The 18351-nt window shown below is 47.3% G+C and overlaps 1 protein-coding gene across 2 annotated transcripts in view; it reads left to right on the top strand.

Annotated features, from left to right (window-relative positions):
* The window catches only part of POLR3G (RNA polymerase III subunit G), a 46169-nt gene extending 28081 nt beyond the window's left edge, over nucleotides 1-18088 (top strand). For both annotated transcript variants that reach the window (XM_068247833.1, XM_068247826.1), the window contains 2 exons: nucleotides 14221-14346; nucleotides 17996-18088. In XM_068247833.1, the coding sequence (XP_068103934.1) occupies nucleotides 14221-14346; nucleotides 17996-18079 (210 nt within the window). In that variant the 3' untranslated portion in view covers nucleotides 18080-18088. The remainder of the gene's footprint in view (nucleotides 1-14220; nucleotides 14347-17995) is intronic.
* The last annotated feature ends 263 nt before the right edge of the window (nucleotides 18089-18351 follow it).

Below are 18351 nucleotides of genomic sequence, written 5' to 3'. Positions count from 1 at the left end.
GGGGAGTTTCACATGCCTTTTCTGCACCTCTACTAGGGGGCAGGGTGATATGTGTTGTGTTTGTTGGCCTAACTTTGCTGGCTGACTCTGATTCTGTTGGTGGTATTGTAGAGTCTTTACCTGTTTAGCAATTTCCAAAATGAGATGCTCCTGAGTCCTGTGAGAGGTTGACTGTCGCAGACTCGCAGTGGTCGGCGCTGGGTCAGTGGTATTTTGCGCGCCCATGGCCAGGAATGCTATGCTTATGACATAAATCAGTGGGTCAGCACCTGAGCATAAGCTGACCAGGAAGAACAGGGCTCTCCGTGCGAGTGCAGTGGGCATGACTGCGGGGCCCCTTCAGGTGTGGGGCCTAGGGCGATTGCCCCACTTGCCACCCCCTAAGGCCGCCTCTGCTCTGATTATGCTTGCTCCATACCTGTATCTGATAATCTGCTGCTGAACCTTGTATTTTGTCCTGAACTTAAGCTTGTCCGTTTCCTTCTGTACTGCTGCCTGTTGTATATTTGTATATATTAGTTTGATTAGTTAGCTTCAGGGGCCGGTGTGCACACTGTGTTACTTTGCTTGATGGTTCTTTGTATATATTTTACATTAAGTGATTGCATGTGATGTTTTTGTAAGCAAGTTTTGCACTAATAGTGCCTTTCAATAAAGCTTATTGCACATTATACCCTTGTTTCAGTGCCTGTATAGCTGCACACCCTGGTCATCTCATGTTCCTCTGTTCAGGCAGTTGCAATGAGGAAAACATTTAATTAACTGTATGCTCACTGTATGCATCACAACACTGCTTTTCCCCTCTGTTATGATCCTACTTTTACAAGGTATATAACACCCTAGTGCAGGACCGGATTTACCATAAGGCACTGTTGGCACATGCCTACAGGCGCCTGATGATGGAAAGGCGACTCACTCCCCTCCCCTAGTGCCTACCTTCCTTCCCTATGCAGAGTCTTGATAAGTGTAAATGAGAGGTTACTCATCCTGCTCTCTGCATTCCACTGACGAGATCTCCCTCAGTCGGGGGCACCTCTAGCTACTTAATCCTGAGGTACTTCTAGCTACCCAATACTTAGGGGCACTTCTAGCTACTTAATACTGAGGCCACTTCTGGATACCCTATACTAAAGAGCACCTGTGGCTACCTACACTGGGCAGGGGAAATAGGGAGAGGTGATAGCTGGGCCAGCCAGCATACTTGCAGTGCTGTTCAGCGGGGGTTTGTAGGTTCATAGAGGGTGAAATCTAGGGTGCCAGCCCAGGAGTCAGACATCTGTGACTGTAGGCTCCTGTGAGGTAAATCCAGGCCTGCCTTAGTGTGTACCTAGCATTAGTTTCTCTGCCACAGGGATATCAAACTATGATTAACCACTTGCCGACCGCCCACAGCCAATGGGCGGCGGCAAAGTGGACGCCGAAAGGACTGCAATACGCCCAAGGGTGTTGCGTCCTTTCGGCATGCCGGGGAACGATCGCATCATTGATGACGCGCGCTTCCCCCGGCAACTGGCTCCGCCCAACCGCGACGACAACCCGCCGGCCGTTCGGAAGCGCCGGCGGGTTGTTAACAACACAATCACCGCTACAAAGTGTATAATGCACTTTGGAATGTATACAAAGTGTATTATACAGGCTGCCTCCTGCCCTGGTGGTCCCAGTGTCCGAGGGACCATCAGGGCAGGCTGCAGCCACCTTAGTCTGCACCCAAGCACACTGATTTCCCCCCGCCCCCTGATCGCCCACAGCACCCCTCACACCCCCCCCTGCCCACCTCCCAGACCACTGTTTACACCCAATCACTCCCCTAATCACCCATCAATCACTCCCTGTCACTAGCTGTTAACGCTATTTTTTTTATTAGGTCCCTAACTGCACCCTGGGGACTCCTGATCACCCCCAGACCCGACCCCCCCCCCCCCCTGTGTACTGTATGCATCTATCCCCCCTGATCACCTGTCAATCACCCCCTGTCACTGCCACCCATCAATCAGCCCCTAACCTGCCCCTTGCGGGCAATCTGATCACCCACCCACACCAATAGATCGCCCGCAGATCCGACATCAGATCACCTCCCAAGTGCATTGTTTACATCTGTTCTCTACCCTAAACACCCACTAATTACCCATCAATCACCCCCTATCACCACCTGTCACTGTTACCCATCAGATTGGACCCTAATCTGCCCCTTGCAGGCACCCAATCACGCGCCCACACTAAGATTGCCCTCAGACCCCCCCCTTATCAATTCGCCAGTGCATTATTTACATCTGTTCTTCCCTGTAATAACCCACTGATCACCCATCAATCACCCCCTGTCACTACCTGTCACTGCTACCCATCAGATTAGACCCTTATCTGCCCCTAGGGCACCCAATCACCCGCCCACACCCTCAGAACGCCCTCAGACCCCAGCCCTGATCACCTCGCCAGTGCATTGCTTGCATCTATTCCCCCCCCCCCCACTAATCACACCTTGAGACACCCATCAATCACCTCCTGTCACCCCCTAGCACACCTACCCATCAGATCAGGCCCTAATTTGCCCCGTGTGGGCTCCTGATCACTCGGCCAAACCCTCAGATCCCCCTCAGACCCCCTTCCGATCACCTCTCCAGTGCATTGATTGCATCTATTTTCCCCTCTAACCACCCCCTGAGACACCCATCAATCACCTCCTGTCACCCCCCCCCCCCCCCCCCCCTAGCACTCCTATCCATCAGATCAGGCCCAATACAACCTGTCATCTAAGAGGCCACCCTGCTTATGACCGGTTCCACAAAATTCACCCCCTCATAGACCACTTGTCATCAAAATTTGCAGATGCTTATACCCCTGAACAGTCATTTTGAGACATTTGGTTTCCAGACTACTCACGGTTTTGGGCCCGTAAAATGCCAGGGAAGTATAGGAAGCCCACAAATGACCCCATTTTAGAAAGAAGACACCCCAAGGTATTCCGTTAGGAGTATGGTGAGTTCATAGAATTATTTTTTTGTCACAAGTTAGCGGAAAATGACACTTTGTGAAAAAAACAATTAAAATCAATTTCCGCTTACTTGTGACAAAAAATAAAATCTTCTATGAACTCACCATACTCCTAACGGAATACCTTGGGGTGTCTTCTTTCTAAAATGGGGTCATTTGTGGGGTTCCTATACTGCCCTGGCATTTTAGGGGCCCTAAACCGTGAGGAGTAGTCTTGAAACCAAATGTCGCAAAATGACCTGTGAAATCCGAAAGGTACTCATTGGACTTTGGGCCCCTTAGCGCAGTTAGGGTGCAAAAAAGTGCCACACGTGGTATCGCCGTACTCAGGAGAAGTAGTATAATGTGTTTTGGGGTTTATTTTTACACATACCCATGCTGAGTGGGAGAAATATCTCTGTAAATGACAATTTGTAAAAAAAAAAAGTCATTTACAGAGATATTTCTCCCACCCAGCACAGGTATGTGTAAAAATACACCCCAAAACACATTATACTACTTCTTCTGAGTACGGCAATACCACATGTGTGGCACTTTTTTGCACCCTAACTGCGCTAAGGGGCCCAAAGTCCAATGAGCACCTTTAGGCTTTACAGGGGTGCTTACAATTTAGCACCCCCCAAAATGCCAGGACAGTAAACACACCCCACAAATGACCCCATTTTGGAAAGTAGACACTTCAAGGTATTCAGAGAGGAGCATAGAGAGTCCGTGGCAGATTTAAATTTTTTTTTTTTTTTGTCGCAAGTTAGAAGAAATGGAAACTTTTTTTTTTTTTTTTTTTTTTTTTTGTCACAAAGTGTCATTTTCTGCTAACTTGTGACAAAAAATAAAATCTTCTATGAACTCACCATGCCTCTCAGTGAATACTTTGGGATGTCTTCTTTACAAAATGGGGTCATTTGGGGGGTATTTATACTATCCTGGAATTTTAGCACCTCATGAAACATGACAGGTGGTCAGAAAAGTCAGAGATGCTTCAAAATGGGAAAATTCACTTTTGGCACCATAGTTTAATGCTATAACTTTTACCCAAACCAATATACACTAAATGGATTTTTTTTTTCATCAAAGACATGTAGCAGAATAACTTTTGCGCTCAAATGTATAGGAAATTTTACTATATTTGAAAAATGTCAGCACAGAAAGTTAAAAAAAGTCATTTTGTTGACAAAATTCATGTATTTTTTGATGAATATAATATAAACTAAAACTCGCAGCAGCAATCAAATAGCACCAAAAGAAAGCTGTATTAGTGACAAGAAAAGGAGGTAAAATTCATTTAGGTGGTAGGTTGTATGACCGAGCAATAAACCGTGAAAGCTGTAGTGGTCTGAATGGAGAAAAAGGCTCTGGTCCTTAAGGGGTAGAAAGACTGTGGTCCTCAAATGTTTAATCTACACAATATTGCTCAGAGCATACATCCACTGTGTCCATTGTACTTAAGTATGTGTTCTCCATAAACCTCTCTATGGTGACTGCAGATTCAGCACAACAGTTGATTCCAACCAAAAAAAAAAATCAGAATAGAATATGATGTCCATGTTATTCAAGGATCACCAGGACTGGATTTAAGGCAAGGCCACATAGGCCATGGCGTAGGGCACCACAGGATCAAGGGTGAGTGGGCAGTAAGCTATATTGAGAGAAAGGCTCACCTAGCTACCTATACTGGAGAGAAAAGGGTTATCAAACTACCTATACGGAAGGGGGAGGGGTCATCTGGCTTTTTATACTACCTGGAAGGGGTCATCAGGCTACCTATACTGGAGGGAAGGTGGGGTCATCAGGCTAAACTGGAGAAAGGGGGGAAGGTTATCTGCCAACCTAAATTGGAGGTGGGGGGAGGGTCATCTAGCTACCTATACTGGAGGAGGGAAGGGGGTCATTTGGCTACCTATACTGAAGGGGGGCGGCTGCTGACAGTGGCCTTGGGCAGTAAAGCATACAAATCCGGCCCTGAGGATCACCATAGATACTGTGCATGAGGACGTGAGGTAACTGTGCTGCAAGGCCTGAATATTTAGGAAATGGATCAGACTGCATTTTGCATATATTATGTTTCCATGTCTAATGCAGTTTGTTTTTATTAAGAGGAGAACTGCACAATGCAGGACTACAGCAGATAAATATTTCATCATTGCCAGTGTGAAGCTGTCTAGCTAACAATGAGCCATAAGGCAAAGCATGCTTTATTGATGTGCCCTAATGCTGCTTATGCAGGGACGGATCTAGACCAAGTTGCCCCAAGTTGCGCCTGGGGCAAGGTCAGGTTTTGGCGCCTAAACTGCCATTCCCCATCCAAATTTTGCCGCCTTTTTAAGAATTCAGCAAACTGCGCCTGGGGCAAGAGACCTGCTTGCCCCCCCCCCCCCCCCCCCTAGATCCGTCCCTGTGCTTATGGCCCACCTCCAGGTATGTATCTAAGTATCTGAGCTAATTGCTCAAATGCTGCTATCTTTCTGTGTGAAATGAGATTTGTGCAGCTAAGAATCCTGATATCCTTGGTATAGTCTCTTGCTGGCCTAGATTGCACCATTTCATCAGATTGGGCTGTCATTTTACTGACGATGGAGTCTATGCTCCTAGATCTTATACAGTGGGATGCAAAAGTTTGGGCAACCTTGTTAAAGGGACCCCGAGCAGTAATTTAAAATCAAAACTTTCACTTGCCTGGGGCTTCCTCCAGCCGACCGTAGGCGATTTTCTAACTCTGAACCGCGCATGCGTAGTACTGTCACGCCTGGCACCGTGCTGACGCTGAGCGGCCGACGCAAAGAGGGTGCCAAGGTTTCAAAACTAGGAAGTGTCGGTGTCGCCGGCAACGTAGCCGCCAGCGGGACCCGCAGAAAAGCCAAGAGGGCGGCGGGGGACCTCGCAGTCTACGGTCGGCTGGAGGAAGCCCCAGGTGAGTGAAAGTTTTTTGATTTTAATTACTGCTCGGGGTCCCTTTGATCGTCATGATTTTCCTTGGGGGTAATATTCGACTCCTCTCTCTTTTACTCCTCGTGTTTACTCCATACCCAGCTCCTGCCATCTCCAGCTCAAAAAATATATCTCGCATGTGACCTTTTCTCACTCAAGACACCACTAAAATGTTAATATATGCGCTTATAATCTCTCGTCTGGACTACTGTAACATACTACTTTGTGAAATACCTTCTAACAGACTGGCCCTGCTCCAGTCGGTACTGAACTCAGCTGCTCATCTCATTCATCTCTCTTCTCGATCTTCCTCTGCTGCCCCTCCCTCAAGCTCTTCACTGGCTGCCAATTAACCAGAGAATCCAATTCAAACTCCTAACCCTAACCTACAAAGCTCTCCACAATCTCTCTCCCCGGTACATATCCTCACTATACAACCAAAACGCAATCTCAGATCTGCACATGATCTTCTGTTGTCCTCCTCTAGAATTACCTCCTCACATTCACGTTTACAAGATTTTCCACGTGCTTCACCCCTGCTCTGGAATGCCCTCCCACAATACATCAGTCACTTGCCAAACTTTGTTACCTCTTAAACGCTCTTTAAAAACTCATTTGTTCTGACAAGCATATACGCTACCAAATTGCACTCCTACTAGGTATCCTAAAACACACTCCCTCTACATATTTGTTGTACACTACCCCTCCTCTTGTCCCCCCGCCCCCAATTCCCTTTAGATTGTAAGCTCGCAAGGGCAGGGCTCTCTCCCCCTTTTGTGTCTTGAAAATCATTATACATTTTATTTATCATGTTACTTTTATCATTGTCATTACCAATTCTGTATTTTGTATCTTTTTTTTTTTTTTTTGTATTTTTGTCACTAATTATGTATCTTGTTTATTAGTGTACACCATTGTCTGTATTATGTACCCCATGTATGTTTCTTACTTTGTACAGTGCCATGGAATATGTTGGCGCTTTATAAATTAATAATAATAATAATAATAATAATTAGAAAAAATGTCAGTTAAATATATCATATAGGAGACACACACAGTGATACTTGAGAAGTGAAATGAAGTTTATTGGATTTACCGAAAGTGTGAAATAATTGTTTAAACAAAATTAGGCAGATGCATACATTTAAGCACCACAAAAAACAAATGAAATCAATATTTAGTAGATCCTCCTTTTGCAGAAATTACAGCCTCCTAACTCTTCCTGTAGGTTCCAATGAGAGTCTGGATTCTGGTTGAAGGTATTTTGGACCATTCCTCTTTACAAAACCTCTCTAGTTCATTCAGGTTTGCTGGCTTCCGAGCATGGACAGCACTCTTTAACTCACACCACAGATTTTAATTATATTCAGGTCTGGGGACTTAGATGGCCATTCCAGAACGTTGTACTTGCTTCTCTGCAAGAATGCCTTAGTGGATTTTGAGCAGTGTTTAGGGTCGTTGTCTTGTTGAAAGATCCAGCCCCGGCGCAGCTTCAGCTTTGTCACCGATTCCTGGCCTTTGGTATCCAGAATCTGCTGATACTGAGTGGAATCCATGCGTCCCTCAACTTTGACAAAATTCCCAGTCCCTGCACTGGCCACACAGCCCCACAGCATGATGGAATCGCCACCATATTTTACTGTAGGTGGCGGGTGTTTTTCTTGAAATGCTGTGTTGCTTTTCTTCCATGAATAATGCCCCTTGTTATGCCCAAATAACTACATGGCTTGTCCAAATGTGCTTTAGCATACCTCAAGCGGCTCTTTGTGCTGTGGGTAGAGAAAAGGATTCCTCTGCATACAGGATCTCCTTGTGTACAGTGTGCCGAATGGTTGAACAATGCACAGTGACTCAATCTGCAGCACGATGATGTTGTAGGTCTTTGGTGCTGGTCTGTAGGTTGACTCTAACTGTTCTCAACATTCGTCGCTTCCATTTATCAGAGATTTATCTTGGTCTGCCACTTCGAGCCTTAACTTGAACTGGGCCTGTGGTCTTCCATGTTCCTAACTGTGGAAAGTCAGCTGAAATCACTGAGACAGCTTTCTGTATCCTTCCCCCTAAACCGATGGTGAACAATCTTTGTCTTCAGGTCATTTGAGAGTTGTTTTGAGACCATGTTGCTACTCCTCAGAGAAATTTGAGAAGAGGAAAACATACAATTGACCCCCTTAAATACTCCTTCTCATAGTTGGATTCACCTGTGTATGTAGGTCAGGGGTCACTGAGCTTATCAAGCCAATTTGAGTTCCAATAATTAGTTCTAAAGGTTTTGGAATCAATAAAATGACAACAGTGCCCAAATTTATGCAACTCCCTAATTTAAACTATTATTGCGCACTTTCTGTAAATAAAACTTCATTTCACTTCTCAAATATCACTGTGTGCGTCTCCTATATGATATATTTAACTGACCTTTTTTATCATAACCAACGATTTATATAGGAAAATCATGACGATTAACAACGTTAATACCCAAACATTCGCATTCCACTGTATATTTCAATTTGAGGTGTGTACACGTGCACTATTGCTGTTGCCCACTGGGATGGGGACTTGATCCCTCAAGTGACAGTTTGGAGCCAAGTTCTGCGCAGATGCATCATAAGCCTATAGGCTAACTTTTTGTTGTTTTGGAAAGTGCCAGTGGAGCAGCACATGATGGAGTGGTGTAGGAGAAAAGGCTCAGCCTGCACTAGGCAGAGCTGATCCTATGCGTCAGGGGATGGGGTTTTGAGGCTGCCATACATCCACTAGATAGTAGCCCAGACCAGGGTTGTTCATCAGGACACTCATGATCACGGGCAATTTTGGCTTAGAATTCGGGAAAATTCCGAATCTATGAACAATCCAGATCACGGATTCCGAATTTGCGTCCATTCGTGATTAGTGAGAATTTGGTTGTGATCACGGCGTAAATTCGCGATCACGAATTCGCATTGCACATGCGCGGTAACCATTGGCTGACGTCGTTGGGCCAATCAGAGGGCCCCCAGCCAAGGCACTAGCAACCTATCAGAGGAGGGGAGCCTGGTCCTCCTCATCTATATAAGGAGGGGGCCATTTTAGGATTTCGTCCTTGCTGTGTGACTTGTGGTACTGAGAGCATCTCCAGTGCTGCTGTGTGTCTTAGCAAGGTCTTTTCACTGTGTAAACAGTGTTTTGCATCCTAACCACATTATTAACACATATACTATATTTCTGTATAGATAGCTAGTGATTTGAGTGTTATAGTTTTCAGTCAGCTAGTGTATATACTGTATACTGTGCTGCTAGGCTAGTGTTAGGTCTGTGTACAGGCTAGGCCTGCTAGCCTAGGGTAGCCTTAGCCTAGTTAGCTGTTGCGTAGTGTAGTGTAGTTCATCATTTGTACTGTTTATTGCTTCATTTAGTTGTTATGGCTCATACACACGGGGCACAACTGTCGCCACAAACACGTGGCACGCGCATGTTGCGGCGACAGGTCCCCCGTGTGTATGAGGCGCGTGCCACGAACCGTCGCCCGTCAGAGCTGTCGTCAGGTGATTGACGCGGCCAATCGCCGGCAACAGCTGTCACCACAACTGTCGCTAGTCCGCCACGCGTACTGCGTGTGTATGCGGACTAGCGACAGCTACCCATAGATGGAGCACGGAGGTTCCGGCGGGGGGGAGGAACCTTCGGCGACAGCTGCCGCCGCATCTCTGTCCCTCTGTGCGCCATGTGTACGGCTGCTGCACAGAGGGACCTGGCGACGAAATGTCGCTGCTTTTTTTTTTTTTTTTTCTCTATAGAGAAATTTGTGCCTCGTGTGTATGAGGCTTAAGACTAGCAGCCGCAGTACTAGTTAGCACTTAGCAGCAGGCAGGCCAGCATCTGTTTATTTTCTGACTGCTGCATCTGCCTTGACTGTATTGATTGCAGCCAGTGTGACAGTCAGTGTTTTAGTGTCACGGTCTGTCAGTCTTGTTACTTAGTTCGTGCTACATTACTTCGTCCTCTATAGTGTAGTGTGACACTGACGTCTGTCACTCACTGACCGTTTAGCAGTGAAGTGAACTACCTCAGTCAGTACAAGTCACGAACGATGACAGAGTGAGCTGTCTCCTAGTCTACTACTGGTTAAAGAAGAAAAAAAAAAACACTTTTTTGTCACCAACTCGCCCCTCTTTATACACCATCAGCTCATATATATCTCTATCTTTTTAATTATTTTAGTTTTTCTTATTGCATTTGTACTGTACAATGACTGGCAGGGGTAGAGGGTAAGGCACCACCATCAGGAGAGGCAGCGCCATTGCCGCCACCACTGCCAGCAGGTCTGTGACTGGTCCGCCGCCAGCCACTGGCCACAAAGTTGTGGAGGAAGGTGCAGAGCAGCAGCAGCAGCGTGTTATGTCCATCTTTGCCACGGGTCAACGTCGCCGGCCCATTGACCAGAGTCAGGCACAGGCTATTGTGGAACTGATGGCGGAGTAGCAGGCCACGGGTTCCAGCTAGACCTCCAGCGAGACCAGTGCCGCCACCACCAGCACTCCGGTCCGCAGCAGCAGCCGCCCGCCACCACCGCTTGACCCCAGCGGCCACCAGCCTGCCCTCACTGAGCTCGCTGTTTACCCCAAACACTGCGAGCGATTTGAGGGCTGTTGTGGCAGAATTTGAGGAGATGATTGGGACAGGCGAGGAGGAGTTGAGATAGAGGAGGTTGTTGTCGGCGAACAACAACCTAATTTTAAAGAGGACTCGGAGGATGAGGAGCCTGATGTTGGGGCAGAAGAGGTGGTTGGGGGCTCAGAGGAGCTGTTTGGGGAGGGTGATGATGATGGTGGTGGTGATGAGGTGCGGGACCGTCCCTATGTGCCACAGTTGGGTGAAGGTAGCTCGGAGGAGGAGAAGGCGGCTCTGGCACAGAGGCGCAGCAGCATGGCAACTAGGGGCAGGGCCAGCAGAGGGCGTGGAAGGCAAGAGCCACAGCCTGCTGCTTCAGGCGCTACCACCACCTGCACCAGTCAACCCCCAACCAAAGGCTTCAAGCATGAAGGGGTGGTTCACATCCCCAATCTGGCGTTTTTTTTTTTTTTTTTTTTTTGGTCGTGTCCGAGATGGATAGGAACCGTGCACTTTGCAACAACTGCAGGGCCAGCCTGAGCAGAGGTTGTGATCTGGCCAATATGGGTACCTCATGCCTGCAGACCCACTTGCAGACCAAGTACCCGCAGGAGTAGTTTAAGAAGCTGCAGGACAGTGGCGCTGGGCCTGTACCATCAGCAGCAGGAGCGGGGAAACTCGCTGCCCTCCTGTCTAACCCCCCCCCCCTCCGCGCATTTTGTCAGTCCCGGCGCGATTGAGGCTGGTTTGTGCAGCCAGTTTTCAGTGGCCTCCTCTGCTCCCTCCACAGTTGCCTCCTCATCCTCCCGTGCAGGCAAATGCTGCCAGACCCTGCTCAGCGAGTCCTTTCCCGGTGTGACCAAGGCTCTGTCTCCCAAACAGGCGCGCCCGGATGCTGAACGGGTTGCTTGCCCGGGCCATGTGCTCCCAGCTCTTGCCGTTTTCCTTTGTGCAGGGCGGAATGTGACACGAGCGCTCCTGCATTATGGGATCCCGGAGTGGCAAATCCCGAGCCGCCACTACTTCTCCCGCACGGCGATACCAGCACTGCACCGGTTTGCATTGGGGAACGTGGCCCGTTCGCTCGATCACGCCGTGAGCGAGCGGGTCCACGTCACCATGGACTCCTGTAGCAGCCGTTTCAAGACAGACCGCTACCTGTCCTTCACGGCTCACTGGGTAAGCCTAGTGGAAAGGCGTGAGGAAGCAGCCGATCCATCCTCGGACACAGCAGCAGCAAATTCCCAGTGGGTGGTGCCACCCCGCGGGTTCAGGGGAGCTGCAGCTGGCTCCTCTGATGCAGGTCCCCCCTCCTCCGTGAACTCACCATCACCAAGCGTCCCCGCCTCAGCAGCAGCGTGAAGGCTCGCCACTGCCAAGCGCTGCTGGAGATGGTCAGCCTGGGGAAGACCAAACTGACGGCAGACAACGTTCTGGCCAACCTCAGGGAGCAGAGGTGGCTGACCCCCAGAGGCCTCAGACTCGGATTGGTGGTGTCCGACAATGCGGCCAACCTGCTGTCTGCCATCACCAGGGGACACTTGACCCACGTCCCCTGTTTGGCCCACGTCCTGAACCTTGTGGTGCAGAAGTTCCTGCGCACATACCAGAGGATGGATGATCCGCTGAAGCGGCAAGGAAAATAGTGCGCCATTTCTGCCGGTGCCTCAGCAAACCTGGCCAACCTGCAGCAGCGTGAGGGCCTGCCACTCGCTGAAATTCCACCCTGGCAATGTTGGAGCGGCTGCTTGAGCAGAGGAAGGCTGTCTATTCTGGCACCACCACCACCAACCTCCCAGGTTCTCTCAAACACACAGTGGGGGCAAATGCAGCAGGTGTGCTTGGTGTTGGCTCCCTTCCTGCAGGAAACCAACTTGGTGAGCCAGGAATGGGCATCCCTCTGCCAGTGGGTGCCCATGGTTTGTCTGCTGGATGACCTGTGCGATCTGATTGAAGCGGGAGAGCAGGCCCTGACCCAGCTGCATCAGCAGCCGGCTGCGCAGTCCACCTCTGAGGAGAAGTTTGAGTTGTTGGAGGAGGAGTTGGAGGTCCCTGACCTTGCTGTTGAGGGGGAACAGCCGAGCGCAGCTGTAGTGGTGCGAGGGTGGAAAGAGCAGGGCGAGGCTCAGGGGCCAGAGGAGGAGGACAGCGATGTCGGCTCTGGGGATGACGACCCTGATGATGTCTCTGCTGCCTCAGAACTGTTCCCCTTTGCAGTGCACATGCTGCGGTGCCTGCGCAGGGATCCCAGGGTGAAGCAGATGCGTGCTCGGGAGGACATCTGCATCAGCATGATCCTGGACCCATAGCTGAAGGGGAAGGTGGGTCAGTTCCTGCCTGCTGGAGACCCTGAGCACTGAACAATGGAGTTGCAGTGGATCCTTGTTCGGCGATTGGGGAAAGCCTTCCCCCAGCCTTTCACCCCCTCTGTCCAGCCAGCACCGCAGTCGGTGCCTGCGGCCAGCAGCAGAGGCAGGCGCCCAGGAGACCTGCTGTCTCATCACTAAGGCACTCTACATGAGGGTAGAGCTGACGAGAGAGGAGGTGCCTGCAGCAGCATCCTCCTCTCAAAGTCAGAACAATTGCCTGACCCGGATGGTGGCAAACTACACGGGGTCCTTCAGCGGGCTCGGCACCAGCAATGACCATGTGGATCCCATGGAGTACTGGGTCAAGCACTTGATCTGGAGTGAGCTGGCGCAATACGCCCTGGAAGTCCTGTCTTTCCCCCCTTCCAGTGCGCTGTCCGAGAGGTGCTTCAGTGCGGCCGGTGGCGTGGTCACAGAGAAGCGCTCTTGTTTGTCCCCAGAGTCTGTGGACAGACTCGCCTTCCTGAAGATCAACCAGAAGTGGCTTAACAATAGGGGTTGCAGAGATAGTGACCGCATTGGGGCCCTTGGGTCAGAGGGGCCCTCTCTCATGCACAATTTTTTTTCTTTTTTTAATTATTCCACCACACATAATTTTGTGTTTTCTTTAAAAAATGATGCTTTATGCATCATTTACCCTAAAAGAAGTTTTTTGTAAGCAATTTTAAAGGCCAAATTTGCGATTACTAATTGTTCCGGATTCTGCCGTAACCACAAGGTGAATTCGAATTTGTTCACGTGGTCGTGATTACGGGCGAATCCAAATTTTCGCAAACCTGAATTTGCAGCAACTCGAATAGGAAATCGCGGAAAAATCACTCCTTCAAAAATCTCCAACGTTTTGCAAACGCACGTGTGAATGGGCCCTTATGGCAGTCCTCACTATATTCTAATCTGAATTATTATTTTTTTTATTGTATTTATAAAGAGTCAACCTATTATGCAGCGCTGGACAATAAACAGTGATACATTCAATGTAAACAAGGGATGACAGACAGAGTTAGCAAATGGTTTTAAAGTTGCTTGATCATGTGATTTACAGAGTCCCAGCAATTGAAGTTAGTCCATGGGAAGGGTGTCATAGCTGGGGTTGCAAGATCAAGAAGACCCCAAAAAGGCTTACAATCTAAAGGATTTAGGCAAGTGTTGCTACCTTGTTCCATCTAATAGCAGTCCCTTTAAAAAAAAAAATCCCAGTCTAGGTTTGCTGGATTATTGTATGTTCTCCACTCATAGAATATCAATCTTATTGTATTAGGACTGCAACGGTAAGAAGAAAAATTATTGCATGGTTTGATTTAATAACAAACTGTCTTTTTTGTCATCCTTGTGTTAAAACTGTCAACCACAGGAGTTGGAGAAAAAAGGTGACGGTGAAAAATCAGAAGAAGAAAATGAAGAGAAGAAAAAAGGCAGCGGGGATGAAGAGGAAGAAGAGGCAGTTGAGGGAGAGGTTGAAGAGGAGGAATTAGAGGACGTAATGTTCATTCTACAGCTTTCTCTATACTTCTACAAGTAGACTTGTTTCGCCAGGCGAAAAGTACAACTCTGTCAAAAGTTTGGATGATCAATGAGATGCAAATCATTTCTCCTTGCAGTCAAATTTTATGTAAATGGTCTTGCACTTATACCAAAAAAAATTGACAGGAAGTTATTCTGATTGGTCCAATTTCAAGCTACTTATAATTTGCAAGAAATTGGAATGCAACAAAAAATTGATTTGATCATCCCTCGTCAGAACTTAATTTTGTACTACACAAAATTATGTTGGATCTTCATTAAAGTAAATGTCAAGTGACAAGAAAAAAAGTCAGATACTTACTATGGAGTGGGAAGGCTCTGGATCCGGTAGAGCCTTCCCTGTCCTCTCTAGTTCCCCTCATTCCAGCACCGTCACCCCTGTTTACATTGCAACCTTGGGAGGCTTTAGAAGAAAACGTGTCCCCGAGTACTAACGCAGATGGGCCTCTGTGTGTGTGTGTGTGTGTGTGTGTGTGTGTGTGTGTGTGTGTGTGTGTGTGTGTGTGTGTGTAAGCACGCTCAAGCATACGCAGTATGGAGCTGCCCGCCTTCAAAAGCACTCGGTGCTTCCGAAGTCTTCAAATGGCTCATGGACGTTTATTCAAGCAACTGGTTGAGTACACTACAGGGTTGACAACCCTGGAACAAGGAGAGCAAGAGAAAACAGGAAAGGCTCTATAGGATACAAACCTAGGCATCTGAATTTATTTTTATTTATGCTTTTTTTAAAAAAAAAATTTTTATGCTTTTTGTCACTTGACATTTACTTTAAACTAAATAGCCTGTGTTTCTATTCCCAGGGTCCACTGTTGGGTCCATTAATTACACTGACCACATAGGGGGACACAGGAACAGCCAATCATTACACTCGCCACATTGGGGAACACTGGCAAGTGACATGGGAACAGCCAATCATTGCACTGACCACATAGGGGGATACAGGAACAGCCAATGGCTTTTCATGTTTCCCCCTATATGATCAGTGTAAAAATTGTCATGCCTTAATGTAATCCTAGGCAGATATCCCGAAACAACTATAGGAAGTTGGAATAGATCCCTCAAAAACTGAAACCAGAATGCAAAATAACTGAACTGAATTGATACTTTGTTGTTTTTCACTTTCTCTTTGAGGAATGCATTGCTGTACTTTGCAGTGCTTCGGTGAAGGTCTCTTTAGTTTATTTTGGTCTATGACACAAAACCTTAGTTTTTGTTTTGTTTCATTTTGTTTTTTCCCCCTCTATGACCGAAGTATCTTGTGACAGTAAATCACAGTAACTAAGTGCAAGGATTCTGCAGCCCGTTGAAAACCATTTTTCATTTAAATCTCATACTAGACTGGTGGCTTTGGATCACTCTGTTGCAGCAAATTAGTGCTGGTTTTCTAGTATGCTGGGAGAGAGATTCCCCAAAGGACACCCCATTTCATGGTCATCCATCGCCTTTCTTATGTCAATAAGAGAGTGAATTGGCTCAGAGTGCTTATAGCCATAGTGATAGGCACTCTGAGATAATTCACTATGAGGCCTGGTGCACACCGAGCAGTTTTTGAAGTGTTTCGCAAACTGCTTCCGCCTGTGAAAACGCTTGGTTAATGTATTTCAATGGAATGGTGCACACCAGCGGTTTGCTGTTTTTAGCAAACCGCAAACGTGGGTCCTGCATCATTTTTGCAGTTTGCAGATGCGTTTCTGCCTCAATGTAAAGAATATGAAAAGCTCAAACTGCTCTGAAAAACGCTAGATCAGAGCGGTTTTCCAGGCTTTTTTTTTTGTAACAGTAGCTGTTCACTAACAGCTTTTACTGTAACAATATTTGTAATCTGCTACACAAAAACTGTCCAAAAAACACTAGGCATGTTTAGAAAACCTCTCTAAACATGCCTGGAATTGCTCTGAAAATCTATTTCAAAAACCTCTTGCGTTTTGAGGATCTGTTAGCAGTTTTGGTGTGCACTGTGGGCCTTACCTTGAAACATTGATTTATTGACATATGGAAGTGGGTGGATGACCATGAAAGGTGGTGGTATTGAGTGATTTTGAATAAATTATTTTTGTATCTTGCCTTTTAAATTGTTTATCATTTTACACATCCTTTTGGGCACCTCCCTCCCAGTAAGGAAATAGTAATAATCTGGTAACAGAATGATCTCAATGGATAGGAAGTCAGTGAATGTGGTTCTCCAATTTGGCTTGGAACAGACTAAGAGCGTGATTCCACTAGAGTGGCGCGCGTCTGCGAGCCGGCTCTTCCGGGTCTGCGGGGAAAGCAGACGAATCCCATCAGCCGTTTCATGCACGGCTATGGGATCTGCAGCCTCCCGTGCCGATTCGGACGGAAAAGCCAGCCGAATCGCTAGCGGTTGCAATTCGGGCCGGCGTTACCATTGCACCCTATGGCAGAGTTTCCCCGCACTATTCGCCTGCAGGGAAACTGCGGATTCGCGGCGGTTTCCGCTCAAGTGGAAACGCGCCCTGAGTTAAGTTGTTCTAGTTGAATAAACTGAAGAGTATTTCTGGTTGGGGCAGGTGGCAGACAAGTCCTTAACTAGCTTAACAGGCGTGCTTGTATGCTGCCTGCAGCTGGCATGCATGTGCCTAAAGAGCCAACGTCTGAGGTAATCACAGGTGAGTCATCTCACCACAGCCCTGGTTTGCAGAGACAACAAGGATCCAGATGCATCCAGCTGAGTAGCAGGATTGGAGGGTTGGTGAGTGCAGAGGGAAGGGGCGGGGCCAGACCAGAAACAAGCTGTGGTGGAGATGACAACTGCAGTTACAGACAGAGACCTAAATTAGTTCAATAACCAATCCCTGACAGCGGAAGGATTGAAATAAAACTGCATACCATACCTTAGAAGTTATGGCTACTGGAAGTAAGTTAAGGTTTGACTTGCCAATGGCAACTTTTAAACAATAACATTTATACTGTATGTGACTGCAAAGCAGAGCCGGGACAAGGTCCTCCAGCACCCAAGGCTGAGACACAAAAGTGCGCCCCTCCATCCCTCCAACCCCAGCCGTCACACACTGATAGCTATTAGACAAAGAGGCGCCCCAGGGCCCACAACCTCCCCAACACCTTAATCTCTAGTTATCTGGCTTGCAGTCACTGCCATGTATCCCCTTTTCTTATTTCTTTCTGCTTCAAACACAATTAGGAATGACAGCTGAATGAATTCTGCGCCCCCTCCTACACTGCGCCCTGAGGCTGGAGCCTCTCCAGCCTATGCCTCGGCCCGGCCCTGCTGCAAAGCTTGGCTATTTTAGACTCTGACTAGGTTTATGAATGGTCAAGTTGACAGACTAGTCTGACTGGTTTTGTTTGTCAATATGACCAGTAAAAAAAACAAAAAAATAAATATGAAAAAATGTGAACTGAGCAGTCCATTTTACATATCTGTTTTTGACTTGCCATTATTCAGTGCTTGGCTAAAGCACCTCTGGACACCAAAGACACTGAGGGGAAAAAACTACACTAAAGCCTTCATTCAAGAAGCACTAAGATCATTAACCATAATGACCAGTCAGAATGCATCTTTTTTTTGCTTGTCTATAGGGAACTACTGTACTGGATTCTTGCCCAGTAATATTTCTGTCTCCTAGGAAAATGATTACATTGCATCCTATTTTGAAGATGGAGATGATTTCTGCGCCAGTGACGATAATATGGATGAAGCTACTTACTAGGCCTGTCGCGATAATAATTTGACATGAATTTAATAAATGGAAACACTTGTGTTTTTGTTTGCAATTAAAAACTGCATGTTAAAGTTTACCTGCGATCATGTAGATTGAGATAAATGTGTATATACAGGTACATTGCCAAGCCTACTAAGAACTTGCCTGGTTTCATTTTTCTTCTTTTTTCTTCTACGATAAATGAGGTGTGTGTGTGTGTGTGTGTGTTTTTTTTAAGCAACACTTTTTGGACCCTACATTCCCGGAATGAAATCACTCCA

This window comes from Hyperolius riggenbachi, chromosome 1, assembly GCF_040937935.1.
Source record: "Hyperolius riggenbachi isolate aHypRig1 chromosome 1, aHypRig1.pri, whole genome shotgun sequence".
In the NCBI taxonomy this organism is placed as follows: Eukaryota; Metazoa; Chordata; class Amphibia; order Anura; family Hyperoliidae; genus Hyperolius; species Hyperolius riggenbachi.
Note: the sequence above shows the minus strand (reverse complement) of the source record. Positions and strands in the feature narration are given on the sequence as shown.